Source organism: Leucoraja erinacea, chromosome 3 (genome assembly GCF_028641065.1).
Source record: "Leucoraja erinacea ecotype New England chromosome 3, Leri_hhj_1, whole genome shotgun sequence".
Taxonomy (NCBI): Eukaryota; Metazoa; Chordata; class Chondrichthyes; order Rajiformes; family Rajidae; genus Leucoraja; species Leucoraja erinaceus.
Window position 1 is genome coordinate 90,655,106 of NC_073379.1, and position 19,934 is coordinate 90,675,039.

The window sequence follows — 19,934 nt, forward strand, 5'->3', positions numbered from 1 at the left end:
TTTCCATTTCGAGATCGAGGTGGTGGGTGGGGGACAAATATGCGTCAAGCCGCTAGCCTAATCGTTAAAGTTAAAAAGATAGCCTAATCGATAAAGAGCGAGAAGAGGAATCAGAGCTGCCAAGGAAAGGTACTCTGAGAAGTTGAGGAGCAAGTTCTCAGCTAGTGACTCTTCTTCAGTTTGGAAGGGCATGCAAGAAATCACCAGCTATAAAAGGAAAGCTCCCTATCTTTGGACAATCATCAGCTGATGAACGACCTGAATGAGTTTTACTGCAGGTTTGAAAATCAGAAACGTAACCCTATATGTATATGGATAGGTATAGGGACGGGAAAGGAATGAAGGGTTATGGTCTGAGTGCAGGTAGATGGGACTAGGGGAGAAAAAGTGTTCGGCACGGACTAGAAGGGCCGAGTTGGCCTGTTTCCGTGCTGTAATTGTTATATGGTTATATGGTTATATCCCCAAAAGGACATTTTTCTGTTTCTATTATTGTAACAATTGTTATTCATTTCCCTATTTGCTCCTCAATTTCTCTTGCTCCAAACTTGACGAATCCTATCTTTTTTTTTTAATTTATCTTTTTCCTCAAGACGGCTTCAATTTCTTTCAGTTCAGAAAAAAAGTCACCCAATGGGTAAGACTTTGTACTTCAGCAAAGATAAAATATTCATTTATATAGCCATGCACAAATATCAAAAAATGAAATAATGAGTATAAAGAACATTCATAGTTACCTCTACGCCATTAGAAGTTGTGTTAACGCAACCATAGTCACTAATAATGAAAGCAACTAAATAGGTGGGCATCTTCACGGAGGTGTTAAATGTTGTAACTTTCCACATACCATTCTTTTCCAGTCTTTCAGAAAAATCTAAAAAATTAAAACATTCAGCTTAAATAGTTGCCTATTGCTTTTGTAACAGTACAAATGTTGGCATTATACTGACTCATCTGTTACTACTCAGGGATTTATTTCGCTGCTGAGATTTTTGCACGGATGTGACAGGTTTACTCTTGGTGCTTCTGATCCTCTGAAATATTGTTCTATTGTTTAATCCAAAGCAGAACTAAACTGGTGGTAAGTGGGCCTCCATCATATTACCAAACATGAGCTGGCACGCAATGAATATTTCTGCAAGGTTCTGGGCAGACTGCTATATTCAACTTAGCAACAGTAACTGGTCTCCAATATGAGTCATGACATTATTACTTTTGAAAATCAATGGAGAAAACTGCTCATACATGATAGTTACAAGGCCTTACATAATTCAATTGTGACTCTAAAATACATTTTCAAACTAATTCTAGATTACAATGTTATTATTATGCGGTTATTGATTTGTTGGCATCTTATTACATATTATCTATGTGTATTGTGTTTTCACAGGCCTATTTTGCTGCTGAATGTAAGAATTTCATTGTTCCGTTTTCAGTGCATATGACAATTAAGCACTTGGGACATTGTTGACCAATTGTTCTGCTTTCTGTTCTGCTTTACTGCACCAACATTAGTTCATATCCCTTTCCTTGATGCTCTACGTGGAACATTCAGCAATTCCCTCCCCATTTGTCGAGTAGCTACTTTGGTCAGAAGGGATAAAACTCCCAACACTGTAGGCAGCCTGTTGGAACATCGTTATATCTATCATGGAGAACCCATATCCCACCATTTGCCATGCAGTTACAAGTCCCCCAGCTGGCCAAGCCAGTGGGAAGCTTCTTTCGGCTACGATTTCAATGAGAAAATGTGGAGGGAGTTGAAATTATTATTTAGACTGAAGGTCCAGACAAGAGACGACATTACATCAAATACATTGCATATAAAAACACCATAAAATACATATAAAAGCTTAATAAATTACTTATAAGAGCATCATAAATTATATACAAAAATACAATACATGATTTAAAATCAAGAATAAAAGGAAAGATCAGTGTCCTACAAAGAGACAACTATACCAATGTCTCCACAACTGGGATTGGTAGTGTGTGGTGCTAAACCTTATGTTTGATAAGACCACAATAATAGTAAGATTAAACGAGAATTTACCAGTTTGAAGTTTGATCTGTATTTTATGAGGAGTTACGATGAGGGATTATGTGAAGAACCCCGCCAGGACGCATGCGTGTCATTCTTCAAAGCAGCGGTGTGAAATCACAGACAACTGTAATGACTAAACATAATAAGATTGGAGAAGAGATACCAGTTAAGTATATGATCAAGGGTGGGAGCGGAGGGCACGTAATCCCTCATCTTAACTCCTCATAAAATACAGATCAAACTTCAAACTGGTAAGTTCTCGTTTAATCTTACTATTTTACTTCGGAGTCACGTGAGTGACTACGTGAAGATTTTAAAGCTCTGTGATTTCATGCCGTGGAAACGAGTCCATGCATCACGTCTGCTTTGACTGTAGGAGGAATAGTGTTAACATTATTCGGACATGAATTCGATATTGAAATCATAACATTTATTAACACACATTATGACCCTTTTATGGGTTTGAATTAATTTACAGAACTTAAAATTTTTTCTGCAAATATTCCAGGTTTCATTACTGGTTTATTGTAAAATAATTGGAATGTTCGTTCCCCTGACCATCCTGCTGCTTCGAGGACTTGGTCCATGGGCACATCCAATTGTATTGCTGCCGATGTAGCTGCAGCCCTGGTGGAATGAGATTTTAAAATGTTAGTATCCACCCCAGCCTGTATAAGCACCTGTTTCAGCCATCTGGAGATGGTCTGGACCGTCACTCTTTTGTGAGGTTGCTTGTGGCTGATCAGAAGTCCCTTCTCATTGCCTCTTAGGATTTTTGTTTTCTCTATGTATAATGACAGGTGTCTAACTATACAGAGACGGTCATCTGTAGGGTATGACCTAAATAGTATATTGAGGCCTGCTGATCCCTGTCTGTTCTGCTTTACCAGTTACTAGATGTGGAACGTAATATCGTCAGGTGAGGAAGTCATGTTGTCCAGTCTGCGTTTATGCAGTGACTGTACCCTCTGTGCTGTGACTAATGCCATTAACATGACTGTTTTTAAAGTCAGTCTGTGTAGAGACAGAGCTGATGCTGGAGACCAGTTTCTGAGCATCTTCAGGACAATGCTTATATCCCAAATTTGGGAGTACCTGGTTTTTGGGGGATTAGTATTAAAAATTCCCCTCATGAGCTTTGTTACCAGTGGGTGAGCCCCTACAGTGTAACGCTCTGTCCCTTGCCATAGGTAAGTCGACAGGGCACTTTTGGCGCTGTTGATTGCACTGTAACTGAGCCCCTCATCATAGTGGAGGCCTGCCAGATATTCCAGAACAGGCGGGATGTTCATGTTTCTGTTGGTGATGTTGTTTTTATGGCAGTACATTTCCCACTTCCTGATGCGGACCAGATACTGTTTTTTAGTCGATTGTCTTTGGGCCGCCAAGATCATGTTCGTTGTTCGGTCCATTAGTCCCAGTTGTAGAAGTGGTGTTTTTAAACTCTACAAATTAATAGGTTCAAATATTTATGGCATGGCTGGCTATCCCCTGTTATGGGATGTAGCAATAAATCTGGTCTATGTGGGATGGTAATACATGGTTCTAACACCATGTTTTGTACCACTGGGAACCATGGTTGAGTAGGCCAATCGGGTACTACCAAAATACCAGACGCAGAGTCTTGTTGTATTTTCCTTAATACCCGACTGATGAGGCAGAAAGGAGGGAATGCGTAAATAAACAATTTCCCCCAATGCAGCAAAAATGCATCTGTCGCTGCTGCCCCAGGGTCTGGTTCCCATGAAACATAGTTTGGTATCTGGTTGTTTAGTCTGGATGCAAATAGATCGATATCTGGTGTTCCATATTTTGCTGTAATATCAGCAAATACTATTTTATTCAACATCCATTCGGTGTTTTCATTAAATTTGCATGACCTGGTGTCTGCCACTAAATTTAGTCTCCCTGGTATGTAAGTGGCTGATATCCAAATATCTCTTTGGATGCACCATTGCCAAATTGAGTTAGCCAGATTGCCACATGATATCGAATTGTTTCCACCCATGTGGTTAATGTATGCTACCACGGTGGTATTGTCTATTTGTAGTCGAACGTGCTGGTGATATGACCCAGTACAATATGACTTTAGGCCATGGAATGCACCCAACATTTCCAAGTAGTTTATGCCCAGTGTGAGTAAGAAAGATGCCTCCTGTGCTGTCCATCTCCCTCCACAGCTGATTATGGTATTGGTGGCTCCCCACCCAAGTGCACTGGCATCAGATTGTAGTACCATGGAAGGGTTACTGACAATGATTGGGTTTAAACAAAGCCAAATGTTGTCTATCCACCATTTTAGTTCCGTTTTGGCTTGGATTGGTAGTCTCATAGGTTTGTCAAAGTGACCTGCATTAATTTTGAGCGCTTATATTTTTGCTCTCTGTAAGTTTTGGTAATGTAGAGGTCCAAATTGTGTGGCTGGGAAAGCAGCCACCATTTTACCAATTACTTTTGCTACCAATCTGATGGGTGGTTTTCTGATGTCAATGAGGTTATTGCAAGCCTCTATTAAATCTCTAGCCTTTCCCTTAGGTAGTGTCACCATCATGTGAACTGAGTCAATGGTGAACCCCAAATAGTCCATAGTGGTGGACGGCGTTAGTTTAGATTTAACTGGATGGATGACAAATCCCAATTTTTCAAATAGCTGTTTTGTGGCTGTTACAGTCTGTATGGCCAATTCCAAAGTTTTGCCCACAATGAGTATGTCATCTAAATATGCCATAACCATGTGTTTACGTTTCCGTATAAATGCTAGGGCTGGTTTAAAAAATTTTGTGAACAGCCTGGGGGCTGATGATAGCCCATTTGGCAGTGCTTTATACTGCCATTTTGTCCCATCCAGTTGAATTTTAAGTAACATCTGCGGTCACCTCGTATAGGCACTGTATAGTAAGCATCTTTTAAATCGATGCTGGCCATGAAGTAACCTTTGGAAATTAATTGTTTAGCAGTAACAAAGGTTTCCATTTTAAAGTGAATATATTGTACAAATGTATTCAATTTTGTTAGATCGATGATGATGCGACAATCACCATCTTTTTGATTTTAGTAAAAATATTGGACACAAATTCTAATGGTTCGTGTTGAGTTATCTCAATTATACCTTTTATGTAAAGTCGCTCCAGTTCAGCTTGTGCCTCTGATTTTTCTTTATCAGAGAGCATGAACACTCGGTTAGGTATATGTTGAACTGGGGGGCTGTACTCGTGTATAAACTCTATTGTATATCCTTGGATACTGCTTAAGATGTAAGTATCGGTTGTTAGCATGCTCCATGCATTCAAAAGCCAGTGTAGTCTCCCCCCCAACCTCCATGCTCTCCATATTTTTTAGGGAACCAGACCCACCTACCTCCATTGTTACCAGTGGCAGGTTTACTTCTTTTTGTAGTTTTTCCGCTGTTGTTGTTGCGCTGGTGCCTGGTTTTTCGGTTTGGTTGGCGTTGGGGTTCCCCGCATCTTCCAAGAAGGCCGGCCTGGGCCATGGCCTAAAAAAGACTCATGTTTGAAATACTGTGCCTTCGAGCTTTCACCAGTTCTGCTGGTGGATGCGTAGGGATGCTGTCTTTTGCTGTAGTGGGTTTTTGTTGGTGTTCCTTTTATTAACCCCAAGGTTTTTGCTTCCTCATCGAGCTCTTTTACCTGCTTCGATAGGTTGCCTCCGAACAACAGTATGGGTGGTTTTGTGGTCCCAGGTTTGCACAGTCCCGCGAATTTTGGGTTCAGTGTGGGTTGTATGGCACTTTGCCTGATGTTATTTATTTCATGCTGGGTATTGCAGAATAGTGCCAGCGCATCTTGTTGGTCCTGGGACATGTCCCTGTCGTCCACTGTACGGGCAAATGCTGTTATCCCTGCGGTCAGTACTTTCAGTACTTTTTGCAATTTTACATCCATGCTCCTGACTCCTGTTCCAATGTGTTTCCATATACAGTTGTTAACTATTGGAACGTTCAGAGATATGCAATTGTCCGGTGCCAGGTGTCTTCCTGTGGTGTCCAGTACAGCCTGCTCTTGTAACTGGTTTAGTGACATGTAGTCTATACTGGCAGCAAGCTTTGGCTCCAGATTTTGTCCAGTCTGTTCCGGCTGTATAAAATTGGCCACCATGTCCAGCAAGTTCTCTTTTTCCTGCACCCCATGCGCACTTTTTTTTTCTTCTGCGGTCCCCTCTTCTAGGTCAGCCCAGTACTGACCCGCAGTGCTCCCCTCCGGTGAGGTGGAAACACTGTGCAGCCCTTGAAAAGGTACTGCTGTGGGTTTGTCATAGGGCCCACAGTGACCCGACTCCATATCCCGGAGTCTGACACGTTGGAGCAAATGCTCCACACACCGCTCCATCCGGCTCCAGCGCTCTCGGCCGCCGGCCGCCGGTGGTGGTTCAAAGTCGGACTCCTCTGAGTCCACGACCTTGTTAGTTTTGTGTCTAGCCTTACCGCCCGGCCGCGTGGATTTGGCCGGTGCGGAGGCGACATCGGGCACAGCTGATCCCACTACGGGTGATCCAAGTGCCGTTAGCTGCTGTTGCTGGCTTCCCGCTACTCCGCGGTCCTCCCTCACCAGCTTTGTCGCAGCCCTTGTCTTCTTTGTTTTCTCCATTTTCCTACCTGTAGTTGGGAAAGGAAACAAAAAAGACCGCAGAGTAAACCCTTACCTGCAATTAGCGGCTTTTAAATTGCCGCCGCGGGAGAACGTCCCTCCACCACGTCTGACGTTTCGCAATGCGTGTAGCGATATGACACGCATGCGTCCTGGCGGGGTTCTTCACGTAGTCACTCACGTGACTCCGAAGTAAAATTACATTTTCAGAGTCATTAATCCTGCAAATAAATGTATACATATGATTTCTTAGGATAGCTTCTAAAGTACTGACTCCTGCAGCCACAAACATTTCACAAGCACTACATCATCTAGGTTTCCTTAGCAGTGTTCTGATGGCATCATTATAGGCCACCTTTAGTCTCTGTAAACTTGTCTTTCCGTAGTTTGACCACAGGTGTGTAGTATAGAGTGGTGTGCAATATACTCTAAGCAGAGACATCTTCACCACAATTGTACACGCATCACATCTAAGTAAGAGAATATTTGCCTGAACATACAGCATATGTCATTGCCTATAAATATCCACATCATCTCTCATTTGTTCTGTAATAAAATATCCACGATATTTTACTTTATTATCGACACTAAGATTATTGTCAGACAATTTAAAATCAGGGAATTTTAGACATTTATCCTCTTTGGTTCTACAGATCATAACAGATCATAATCTTACCATATTTGATATCATGTTCCACACCATACACAGAACATATAGTAAGGAGCTGCTGGCGACCAGCGCTAGATCGACTAAAGACCACAAGATCATCTGCATACATAATATGCTTCATTAAAGTATTAACAATCATGCACCCGGTTTTACAGGCTTTCAATTGCTTGGACAGATCATCAATATAAATATTAAAAAGGAATGGGGACAAAATTCCCCCTTGTCTAACACCACTGCTAACTCCAAATGGGACTGAGACCCTATTGCCCCATTTTACTTGCACAGTCGGGTGGGCATACAAGTAAGCCAGAATTCTCACAATGTATTTAGGCATTGTGAGAATCAATTCAAAGCCTTTGGAAGCATCAATAAAGCACATAAGAATTTATGAGTTTTTACCTCTATATTTGTTTACAATCCCCTTTAGGGTATACATACACAAGTCAGTGCCATGTTTACTTATAAAACCAAACTGGTTATCTGTGGTGTTAACAAACTCATTTACTCTATCCAGCAGAATTCTTTCTCGGACATTTGACAATATGCTGGCTAAAGCTATGGGCCTGTAATTATTTAGGCTGCCTACTTTACCAGCTTTGTCCTTAATGACTGGCACCAATAGAACAGACAGCATTGAGTCTGGTAACAAGCCATGAATCATAAAGCCAGTTAAACAAATAGTAAGGAGAGGAACTATCCTCATACTCGCATACTTAAGATGTTCAGCAGAAATATGATCCAAGCCACTTGCTTTGTTGTTGGACAGCTTGCTCATGGCATGATACACCTCATGTGACATAATCGCCATTGAGTCATTACTCTCAATATTGTCCACCCAATACAAATCACCTAGGACACAGTTGAATAAAGTACTATTATGTTGTCGCCATTATTCCGCGATATTAGCTTTTCCGGAAATTCCATCTACAGTGCATGGCAGAGATGTTTTGCAACTGTTAAGAGCTCTCACTTCTTTCCAAAAATCTGTATCATAGTTACGTAGCAGCTTCTTAGCCATGGAATCAGCCCTCATAGTGTGCTCATTTTTACAGATGAAGGGAACAGCATACTTATATATTACATTAGTGAGATTCTTGTACTCAAACACAGGCCCCTGTCTGGGTCTACCTGCCACAGCCCATGATTTAGTGGCTTCACGGGCTTCAGCATGATACTCAGCTACTTATTCCAGTCAGACCTGATGTTATGTGTCTTATTTTTATGCTTGCAGTAGGGCTTACTGCCTACATATAAAGTGCTTACTACATCATTATACATGGAGCAGATATCTCTCCTATGTTTCATATCCTTACAATTAACATTACTACACATTATTGCATCTTTAGGTAGATGAATATGGCTTTAGGGTTGAGATTTTTGATTGGAGAAAGGCTAACTTTGAGGAGATGCGAAAGGATTTAAAAGGAGTAAATTGGGACAGTTTGTTTTATGGGAAAGATGTGGAAGAGAAATGGAGGACATTTAAAGGTGAAATTTTAAGAGTACAGAATCTTTATGTCCCTGTTCGGTTGAAAGGAAATAGTAAAAATTGGAAAGAGACATGGTTTTCAAGGGAAATTGGACACTTGGTTTGGAAAAAGAGAGAGATCTACAATAATTATAGGCAGCATGGAGTAAATGAGGTGCTTGAGGAGTATAAAGAATGTAAAAATAATCTTAAGAAAGAAATTAGAAAAGTTAAAAGAAGATATGAGGTTGATTTGGCAAGTAAAGTGAAAGTAAATCCAAAGGGTTTCTACAGCTATATTAATAGCAAAAGGATAACGAGGGATGAAATTGGTCCAATAGAGAGTCAGAGTGGACAGCTATCTGCAAAGCCAAAAAATGTGGGGGAGATATTGAACAATTTCTTTTCTTCGGTATTAACCAAGGAGAAGGATATTGAATTATGTGAGGTAAGGGAAACAAGTAGAGCAGCTATGGAAACTATGAGATTCAAAGAAGAGGAAGTACTGACACTTTTGAGAAATATAAAAGTGGATAAGTCTCCAGGTCCAGACAGGATATTCCCTAGGATATTGAGGGAAGTTAGTGTATAACCTTCTATAGAACTGTGACATACTATGTATGCAAGAGACATTCTTAGCAAAGGTCTGTAATTGCTAGGTTGACTCTTAGACCCCTTTTTAAACAATGGAACAACATGCGCAGTACGTCAATCCTCCGGCACTATTCCCGTTTCTAATGACATTTGAAATATTTCTGTCATAGCCCCTGCAGGGACCTTTGCTAAGAATGTCTCTTGCATACATAGTATGTCACAGTTCTATAGAAGGTTGTCAACAACTGTGCGGTGAGCTTTATCCCCTGCGTCTGGCTGAAACGCAGGCCATGACAGTTGTAGGATAGAACCCGAATGGTTATTTAGCGAGATTATAACCAAAATACAACTCCATAAGTCATGGTTGTCTAAAAATAGGATAACACCTTTTTATGGTATACTAAACTATTGCTGTATGTGGCACCAACTCTCTAACAGGCCCCTCGCCAAAAACATGGAATGGATCAAAGATATGTTATAAACAACACTACAGTGGGTGATGCACAAAATTATCTGCTAAAATAGGACATGTTCAGTTCCCAATGGGAATTGTATGAGAGTTTCCCAATGACTGAGTCTTTACTAACATGATCAATAGAAAGTGGACGGGAACTTATTGCAGCTCTTCCATGGTAGTCACAACAGATGTACAAAAGATTGCCATAGAGAGGATGGTAAATGCATGGAACAGGGGACATGGCGATCCCCAGTACTTGCATCTCACCCACACCACCCTCTGCCCTGAACAAGTCCCATGCCAAGAGGATCTGCACACCACCATGGGATGCAGATGGATCAATAAGACACAATCTGTAACTTCCAGCTCTAATGCAAATTTTGCAAAACCCCTTCAAATTGTCGATGGAGTAACCAGTATCATGGAGTCAGACAGCACAGAACATGCACTTTAACCCAAAATCCATACCAAACAAATTGGTATCCTGAGCTAGCCTATTTCCTACAATTGGCCCATATCCACTAAGCACTTCCAATCTATATATCCATTCAAATGTCTTTTGAAAACCATGATGGTGTCTACCTCAGAGCTTCTTCAGACAGCTCATTCCACAATTGAACTATTCTCTGAGTAAAAAAGGTTGCCTCCGAGGTCCCTCTTCCCCCTCACTTTAACCATATACCCTCTAGCTTTAGTATCTTCTACTCTGGAATGAATACACTCGCAGCTGAGAGTGGAGAGATTTGAAAGGGACCTGAAGGGCACCTTTTTCATTCAGAGAGGTTTACTATGAACAGAGTTCAAAGGAGAGTGTTTGTTGCAGGACTTGATTCATGCATTCAAACGTTGTGGCCGACCCATATGAGTAGAACATGTGTTATTGTGGCTTCAATGCAGGGGATTTTGGCTTTGAAAGGACATTGATGTTGATTTACTTATTGTTCCAGTGGATTTGAAGGATCTTGCAGAAAGATAATTGCTGTTATCTTGAGGTGTTCCTGTAAGTATCTCTGCTGCCAAGTACACTTTTGTGCAAAGTCTGATGACTTCAGCAACCAATACACTTTTCTTCACTTATCAAGAACACTGAGGGAATTAGCACTCAGGAGAAGGTGTCACAGTCTGCCCTCTCCTCATTCTCATCCACTTCACCTCCCAGTACTTTTCCACCAGTCCCTCCTTCTCCTTGCCTGCCACTCCCCTCTCATCAGCCCAACTCTCCTCACCTGTTGCACTCAGTTGCCTCTGATCACCAATTAACCCGGTATATAGACTGTCCTCACCATTCACACAATGCCATGAGGAGGTAGCCCATATGCAGTCATCAATGTAGCGGAGATAGAGTTTGGGGCTAGGCCGGTGTATGACTGGAACAAGGATTGTTTGACGCACACGATGAGGGAGGGACTAGGAGTTGGCGGTTGGCATAAACTGGTTTGTGACTGGATCAAATGGCAACTCGGGTAGGATTAGAGGATGACGAAGACCAAGATGATGGTGCTTTTGGTGACTGGACGTCAGTATCTAGTCAGAGATCAGGGAGGAATCAAGGAGAAGGAGGAGTCAGGCAAAACGAGCTCAGCCAAAGCAGCAAAAGGAGTTTTGAAGGGAACAGTTCAGAGGAGGATAGGAGAACGGTTCGGAAAAAGGTTGAAAGGAAGGAGGTTAAAATAATACTGAAATTCAGAAAGGAAGATGAGCATGTCAATTTAAGTCCGATAGCTTTATCCAGGGAGCTAAAGAAGAAGGTAAGCGAGGTGGAAACAGCTAAGATTTTGAGAGACGGGAACTTGTTAATAATATGTAAAACGGAGGAGCAGAAAAATAAGGCTCTGAAGATTGAAAGTGTTTGCAAGAAGATGGTGAGTGAAAGAAAGACTCTGGGTGAGAGTAGGGTGACAAGGGGAGTAATAACAGGTATTCCTGTAGATGAAGACCTGGAGAAACTCAAACGGAGTATTTTTGGTGGCCAGGTGAGTGCAGCTAAGAGATTGTTAAGGACAGTGGAGGGTAAGAGGGTAGAGAGCTTGTCTGTGCTTCTGGAGTTTCAGCAGTGTGAACTACCAGAAAAAGTGAGAATCGGATGCATGATCTTTCCAGTGAGGCCTTATATCCCTCCACCGCTCCGATGTTATAAATGCCAAAGGTATGGACATATAGCAGCGGTGTGTAAGGGGAAGCAGAGGTGTCCCAAGTGTGGAGGAGAGCATAGATTTGAAGAGTGCAGAGAAAATATGCAGGATAAATGCTGCAATTGCGGAGGACCGCACAGGGTAACGTATGGGGGATGTGAAGTCAGGAAGAGGGCTGTGGAGATTCAGCAAGTGAAAACAGTAAGTAACATAAGCTACTCAGAGGCAGTGAAAAAGGTGCAAGGACAAAGGGGAAGAGTGGATATAATTGGGAGAGAGAATCATCCGGTTTTGAGATTAGAGGAAAGTCAAGCAGTCAAAACTCACACAGAACTGACAGCTGATAAGCTTATTGTTTTCATTGCATAAGTAATCAACTGTACTGATCAGGTTAAACACAAAACAGAAAAAATAAAAATCATTGTTAAGGGAGCAGAGAGGTTTTTGGGTTTAAAAGAAGTATCATGGGAGAGTATCAATAAAAAGCTTGAAGCAGATGGAAGGCAGGAAGGTTCTGGTGATAGGTCAAATCTAACAGCAAGACCCGGTGTGCGACCTTGCATCACCCGGCGTGGCTTTAATGGCCGCGGGACAATCGCCATCGCCAGCCAGGGGCTTTGACTTTGACTCTGACATCGGGGGGGGAGAGTGCAGTGGATAGATAAGTTTATTAGGCCTTCCATCACAGCGATGTGATGGATGTTTATGTAAATTATGTTGTGTCTTGGGTCTATGTGTTTGTAATGTATGGCTGCAGAAACGGCATTTCGTTTGGACCTCAAGGGGTCCAAATGACAATTAAATGTATCTTGTATCTTGTAGATAGGGGGGAGGGGAGTGGAGGGGGGTGTGTAATATTTATAAGGCAAGGAATACATTATAGATTGTTGGTGAAAGGAACAGAATTAGAATATTTAGTGGTTGAAATTTGGACAAGAGAAGGTAAGGTTAAAATTGTTAATTTTTATAATCCGTGTAAAAGGCTTTCAATGGAGTTGATGGACGAACTTGCTGGGTATTTAGGGGGGAAAGTTATATGTTGTGGAGATTTTAATGCTCATAGCACGTTGTGGGATGATTCTAATGATGAAAATGGGATGGTGATTGAGGATTTAATGGAGAATAAAAACCTTGTGTGTCTTAATGATGGAAGTGGGACACGAATCAACATCAGAACAGGGTCAGAATCGGCCATAGACCTCACACTAGTGTCAGACTCATTGGCGGGTGTTTGTTCATGGGAAGTAATTCGAAGAACAACGGTAGGAAGTGACCACTACCCGATAGAAATAGTAGTAGGAGTGAGTTTAGAGGAGTATAATACAGAGAGAATACAGAAGTGGTCTTTTAGTGGTGCTGATTGGGAGAAGTTTAAGATTATTAGTGATCAAGAAATGGAGAAAATTGATATTTATGAAGATGTGGATAATTTAAATATTTCTGTTTGTGAAGCCATTTTAGAGGCAGCAACAAAGTCCATTAAAAAGAAAGGAGGTAAGCACAACAAGAAGAGTGTACCATGGTGGACTAAGGAGTGTGACAAAGCAATTAAGTGTCAAAATAAAGCTTTTAAAATTTTGAAAAGAAATCACAATTTTCAGAATCTTATTGAATACAAAAGGTTGCAAGCAAGTGTAAGAAGAGTAATAAAAAATGCAAAGAGGGAATTTTGGAGGACATTTTGTAACTCAGTGGGAAGGGAGACAAAAGTAGGTCAAGTTTGGGGAATGATAAGGAGAATGAAAGGAATTAAAAGAGAATACAAATATCCAATCCTAACTGATGGTGAAATTACAGCAGTGAAAGATGAAGAGAAAGCAGAGATGTTGGCAAAATCTTTTGCTAAAATTCACAGTTCAGACAATGTTAGTGACGAAGGAAGAAAAGGAAAAGAAAATACTATAGCAGAGAATATACAGTTAATACGATATGAGGAAGACACTAACGATGTTCTTAACAAACCATTCACAAAGACAGAATTCAATCGAGCTCTTAGAAAAACCAAGATGTCAGCACCAGGTAAAGATCAGATTTGTTACACCATGTTAAACCATCTCAGTGAAACATCCAAGGATTTTTTGTTAGAATTTTATAATAAAGTGTGGGAGGGTGGGAAATTACCGCAAAGCTGGAAGGAGGCAGTAGTAATCCCAATAGGAAAACCAGGTAAAGATCTGACAAACCCAGGGAATTATAGGCCTATTGCGTTAACATCCAACATATGTAAAGTAATGGAAAAAATGGTAAATGAAAGGTTAATATATTATGTAGAAAATAAAGGATATTTATCCAATTACCAGAGTGGTTTCAGGAAGGGGAGAAACACCATGGATCCAGCTATATGTTTAGAACATGAAATTAGGAGAGCACAAATTAACAGAGAAAGTGTAGTAGCTGTATTTTTTGATATTGAGAAAGCATATGATATGATGTGGGGAGAAGGGTTATTAGTGAAACTAGGTAAATTGGGGATTAAAGGTCGTATATTTAAATGGATTAAGGATTTTTTATTTGGGAGGGTCAATACAAGTACGAGTTGGAAATCAATACTCAGGAACATTAGATATTGAAAATGGAACACCTCAAGGGAGCATAATAAGTCCTTTACTATTTTTAGTAATGATAAATGATGTATATGAAGAAATTGTAAATGAAATGGGAGTTTCACTGTTTGCGGATGATGGGGCAATCTGGAAAAGGGGGGGAGAAATGTGAAGTTTATTGTGCAGAAATTACAGAGGGCTATAATAAAGGTACAAGAGTGGTCATATAAATGGGGATTCAAATTTTCTGTGGAAAAGACAAAGATAATGTTTTTTACTAGGAAGAAAATTGATAGTGAGGTAAAACTAAAATTATATAACCAGGAATTGGAGAGAGTAAAATACTATAAATTTTTAGGTTTATGGTTTGATGAGAGGATTACATGGATGGTTCATATTCAGAAAGTAGTGGACAAATGTAAGAAGATACTTAATGTAATGAGATGTTTAGTTGGATGTGATTGGGGGGCAGATAGAACAGCTTTGAAGGCTATATACACTGGGTTAATTAGATCTGTGTTAGATTATGGTTGTGTGGTGTATGGGTCCGCATCAAGTACTTCTCTTAAGAAAATAGACAACATTCAATACCAGGCATTGAGAATATGTACAGGTGCAATAAAAACAACTCCAACAGCAGCATTACAGGTTGAAATGGGGGAGATGCCTCTAGAGATGAGAAGGACACAGCTTTCATTGAATTACTGGATTAACCTACAGGGCCACAGTCAAGAACACCCAGTACAAGTTACTGTCAAACCATGCTGGGAAAAGGAGAGAAGGGAAACAAAAAGTTTTGGATGGACAGTGACCCAGAGAGCAATACAAATTAGCATAGCCCAATTAAATGTGGTTCCAACGGTTCCATTACCTTCAATTCCACCTTGGATACTTCCAGATGCAACAGTAGACTTTACAATATTAGAACAGAAAAACAAGGATAAACAGCATATGTATAATTCAGTCATCATACAGGAATACATTGACAGATACTACAGTTTTGTCCAAATTTATACAGATGCATCAAAAGATTCAGTAGATAAAGTAGGAGTAGCATTTATTGTACCAGAATTTCACATCAAAGTAGGGAAGAGGATCAATAATGAGGTCTCAATATACACAGGAGAAATGATTGCAATATTGTTAGCAGTACAGTGGGTCGAGGATACCAGGCCTTTAAGGACAGTTATTTGTTCAGATTCAAGTTTAGCAATAAAGAGTTTACAGCACAGTCATTCAGACAATAGACCAGACATTTTGATAGAAATACAACAAACACTATTCAGAATTCAAATGATGGGGCTTACAGTCATATTTTTATGGGTACCAGCACACATTGGCATTAGAGGAAACGAAATGGCAGATAAGGTAGCAAAAGAGGTAACAAAAAGAAGTAAGATTGATTTAACTATTAACATAGGTAAAACTGAAATCAAAGACATTATTAAGCAAAGACTGAAGGAAAGATGGCAAAAGCAATGGGAGGAAGAACGGAAAGGACGGTGGTTCTACAGAGTCCAGAGGAAAGTGGGAAAGATGAGATGTGCAGGAAAGAACAGAGAAGAGGAGACAGTGATTTCAAGAATTAGATTTGGACACACTGGTCTGAACAGTACACTTTTTGTAATGGGCAAGCATAATACAGGCAGATGTGAATACTGTGGGCAAGAGGAAACGATAGAGCATGTCATTGTACATTGTGAGAGGTATGAGGAGGAGAGAGAACGGATGAGTGAGCAGTTCAGAAAAGAAGGAGTACAATTTGAGTTGGTAGATATTTTGCAAGGGAGTTCAAATAAGTGCTATCAAATCCTGATGCTTTTTCTTAGGGTAACCAATTTGTTCGGAAGGATATAGGTTATTAGAATATGTAATGGTGTTGTTTGATCCACACTCCATGCCAGTTGGTGGCGGTAATGCACCAAAAAAGTTGTTTGCCAACCGCCAAAAAACACTATATAGAAGAAGAAGACACACAATGCCATATTGCTCTCAGCGTTCATGCAAGACTCTCCAGCGATTTCCCGACTGCCTACACGGATTCGAACCTGCCTGCCCCTGACCATTCCGTCCTTTCGTCTGTCCCTTGTTGGTTTGTTTGCATCGTGTGGTGGATCTCCTGGTTACCAGACCTTCCGCTACCCCGACTACGTCTCCTGCCTGCCCCTCTTCGGAACCCTAGCTCAATCCTGAGCCTCTGTGTGAGTACAGTGTACCCATTCCTGTGTTACTACTCTGTGCTGCTATTGGGTCCAAGCTATACCCGTTACAGAAGGAGCACTGCAAACTCTTGAACTGAGCTCCTTTGTTCAAACTATCAAAGGTAGACAAAAATGCTGGAGAAACTCAGCTAAGTAAGTAGGAGGAGGTGTCTGAAACTTGGTGCCTGACCTCAGACTGGTAGAGATCAGCGCGCCAGACTACCACGGCAACTCCCTTGTTGGCAGGTTTGATCACCCTGTCTGGGTTGTTGCCACACAAATGGTGGCCGATTGGGAAAGGGGGAGATGCAGCGAGACCTGGGTGTCATGGTACACCAGTCATTGAAGGTAGGCATGCAGGTGCAGCAGGCAGTGAAGAAAGCGAATGGTATGTTAGCTTTCATTGCAAAAGGATTTGAGTATAGGAGCAGGGAGGTTCTACTGCAGTTGTACAGGGTCTTGGTGAGACCACACCTGGAGTATTGCGTACAGTTTTTTGGTCTCCAAATCTGAGGAAGGACATTATTGCCATAGAGGGAGTGCTCAGACGGTTCACCAGACTGATTCCTGGGATGTCAGGATTGTCTTATGAAGAAAGACTGGATAGACTTGGTTTATACTCTCTAGAATTTAGGAGATTGAGAGGGGATCTTATAGAAACTTACAACATTCTTAAGGGGTTGGACAGGCTAGATGCAGGAAGATTGTTCCCGATGTTGGGGAAGTCCAGGACAAGGGGTCGCAGCTTAAGGATAAGGGGGAAATCCTTTAAAACCGAGATGAGGAGAACTTTTTTCACACAGAGAGTGGTGAATCTCTGGAACTCTCTGCCACAGAGGGTAGTTGAGGCCAGTTCATTGGCTATATTTAAGAGGGAGTTAGATGTGGCCCTTGTGGCCAAGGGGATCGGAGGGTATGGAGAGAAGGCAGGTACAGGATACTGAGTTGGATGATCAGCCATGATCATATTGAATGGCGGTGCAGGCTCGAAGGGCCGAATGGCCTACTCCTACACCTAATTTCTATGTTTCTATGTTGCACAGTGAGTGGAGGGCTCCATGTTCAGGGGAGGAGAGGTTAGAGTGGGAAAGGGGAGTGGAGAAGTTGAGGTGGTTGATGTCCTGCCGGCAGTTTAAAATAAACAGATCTAAAGCAGGTTGATGGTTATGAGGGGCATCCAAGAGGTCTGCTCCAATTTCAGGTAGTTCTTCTTGCTTTCTCCCTCCTTCCCCTCCCTTTCCCAGTTCTCCCACACCCACTGCCTCTTCCTTTCTTCTTCCCACCCCCACAACTGTCTGAGGAAGGGTCTCAACCCGAAACGTCACCTATTCCTTCACTCCATAGATGCTGCCTCACCCGCTCAACTTCTCCAGCATTTTTGTCCACCTTCGATTTTTCCAGCATCTGCAGTTCATTCTTAAACACCAAACTATCAAACTATCTTGAACAGTCTCCTGGCCATCCCTGACTGATAAGAAGTTGAAATGGTCACATACCAATTGGAAAATGACAGGACATCGGGAGCAAACAGTATTCCTGCTGATGTTTTAAGGCTTGGAAAGAAGCCTCAGTCACAAATGAACAACCTCTGAGTCCCAAATCTGCAATGTGGAGATCATGCCAGGGTTATTGTGACCATCTTCAAGAAAGGATTCAACAAGGACGACAGAGAGTCTTCCCGCAGTCTTCCACAGGGAGAGTCATCTCCAAGGTTCTCCTCAATGGTCTCCTGCCAGTAGAAGATGGGCTGCTCTTTGGATCACATTTAAGAGGCTGTTCATCCAGTGGCACAATGTACATGATTTCCACCGCATTGCAACTTCAAGAGAAATGTATTAACCAAAATCAATGGCTTTTTTTAATCTCACAAAATCCCGTGATTTCACCATCAAGCTCTTCAAATTTGTTGCTCATGGAAATCCACTCCATCTTGTATCCATTTCATGATGGCATACAAACCTTGATCTTGTATCGCTTCAACTCTCAAAACGAATATCAAAATGTGTCACATTAATATCCAGCAGCTTTTACTAGATGCCCTGTATCTATTAAAAATTGCAACTAGAATAAATACTAATAGAGTCAAGAGAGTTGTATTGTCATTTGTCCCAGATAGGACAATGAAATTCTTGCTTGCTGTAGCACAACAGAATATGTAAACATAATACAGAACAGGAGATAAAAGTTCAGTGTGTCTATATACCATAGACCATATATATACACCATCACCCGGCGGGGTCACAACATCGGAGGCTTGGATTGCCTCAGCGCAGAGGGAGAGCAAGGAGGGAAGAGACAATGACTTTGGGACTTTAAAGTGTGTTGAGTGTTTGTTATTTATTCTATGTTATGACTGCAGGCTAAACAATTTTGTTGCACTGAAAAGTGCAATGACAATAAATTGAATCAAATCAAATCAATAAATAAACAGATAAAGTGCAATAGTAATAATAGACTGTTATTGTTCAGAGCCTGTTTGATGTTGTATTTAATAGCCTGATGGCTGTGGGGAAGCGGCTGTTCCTGAACCTGGATGTTCCAGATTTCAAGCTCCTGTACCTCCTTCCCGATGGCAACCGAGAGATGAGTGTGTGGCCAGGATGGCATAGGCCTTTGATGATATTGGCAGCCTTTTTTGGGCAGCGACTGTGATAGAACCCTTCGATGGTGGGGAGGTCAGAGCCGATGATCGATGGGCAGTGGTTACAACATTCTGCATTTTTATCCGCTCCTGCACGTTCAAGTTGCAGATCCAAGCCACGATGCAGCCAGTCAGCATGCTCTCTACTGTGCATCTGTAGAAGGTCGAGAGAGTCCTCCTTGACATACCTACTCTCTGTAATCTTTTCAGGAAGTAGAGGCGCTGATGTGCCTTCTTTATAATTGCATCAGTGTGCTGGGACCAGGAAAGGTCTTCAGAAATATGCACGCCCAGGAATTTGAAGTTTTTGACCCTTTCCACCATCTGTTGATATAAACAGGATTTTGTGTCCCTATCCTACTCCTTCTAAAGTCCACAATGAGGTCCTTGGTTTTACTGGTGTTGAGAGCCAGGATGTTGTGCTGGCCCCATTGGTCAATTGGTTGATCTCACTTCTATACTCAGACTCGTCACCATCCGTGATACTTCCCACAACAGTGGTGTATTCAGCGAACTTGATGATGGAGTTCACACTACATCAGGCTACACAGTCATGAGTATAGAGTGAGTACAGCAGGGG

General features: G+C 41.5%; 1 protein-coding gene across 2 annotated transcripts in view; it reads right to left on the reverse strand.

Moving 5' to 3' along the window:
• LOC129695817 (aminopeptidase Q-like) overlaps nt 1-19,934 on the reverse strand; it is a 137,146-nt gene that overhangs the window by 61,842 nt on the left and 55,370 nt on the right. For both annotated transcript variants that reach the window (XM_055633165.1, XM_055633166.1), the window contains exon 3: nt 738-874. In XM_055633165.1, coding sequence (XP_055489140.1) covers nt 738-874 — 137 coding nt within the window. The remainder of the gene's footprint in view (nt 1-737; nt 875-19,934) is intronic.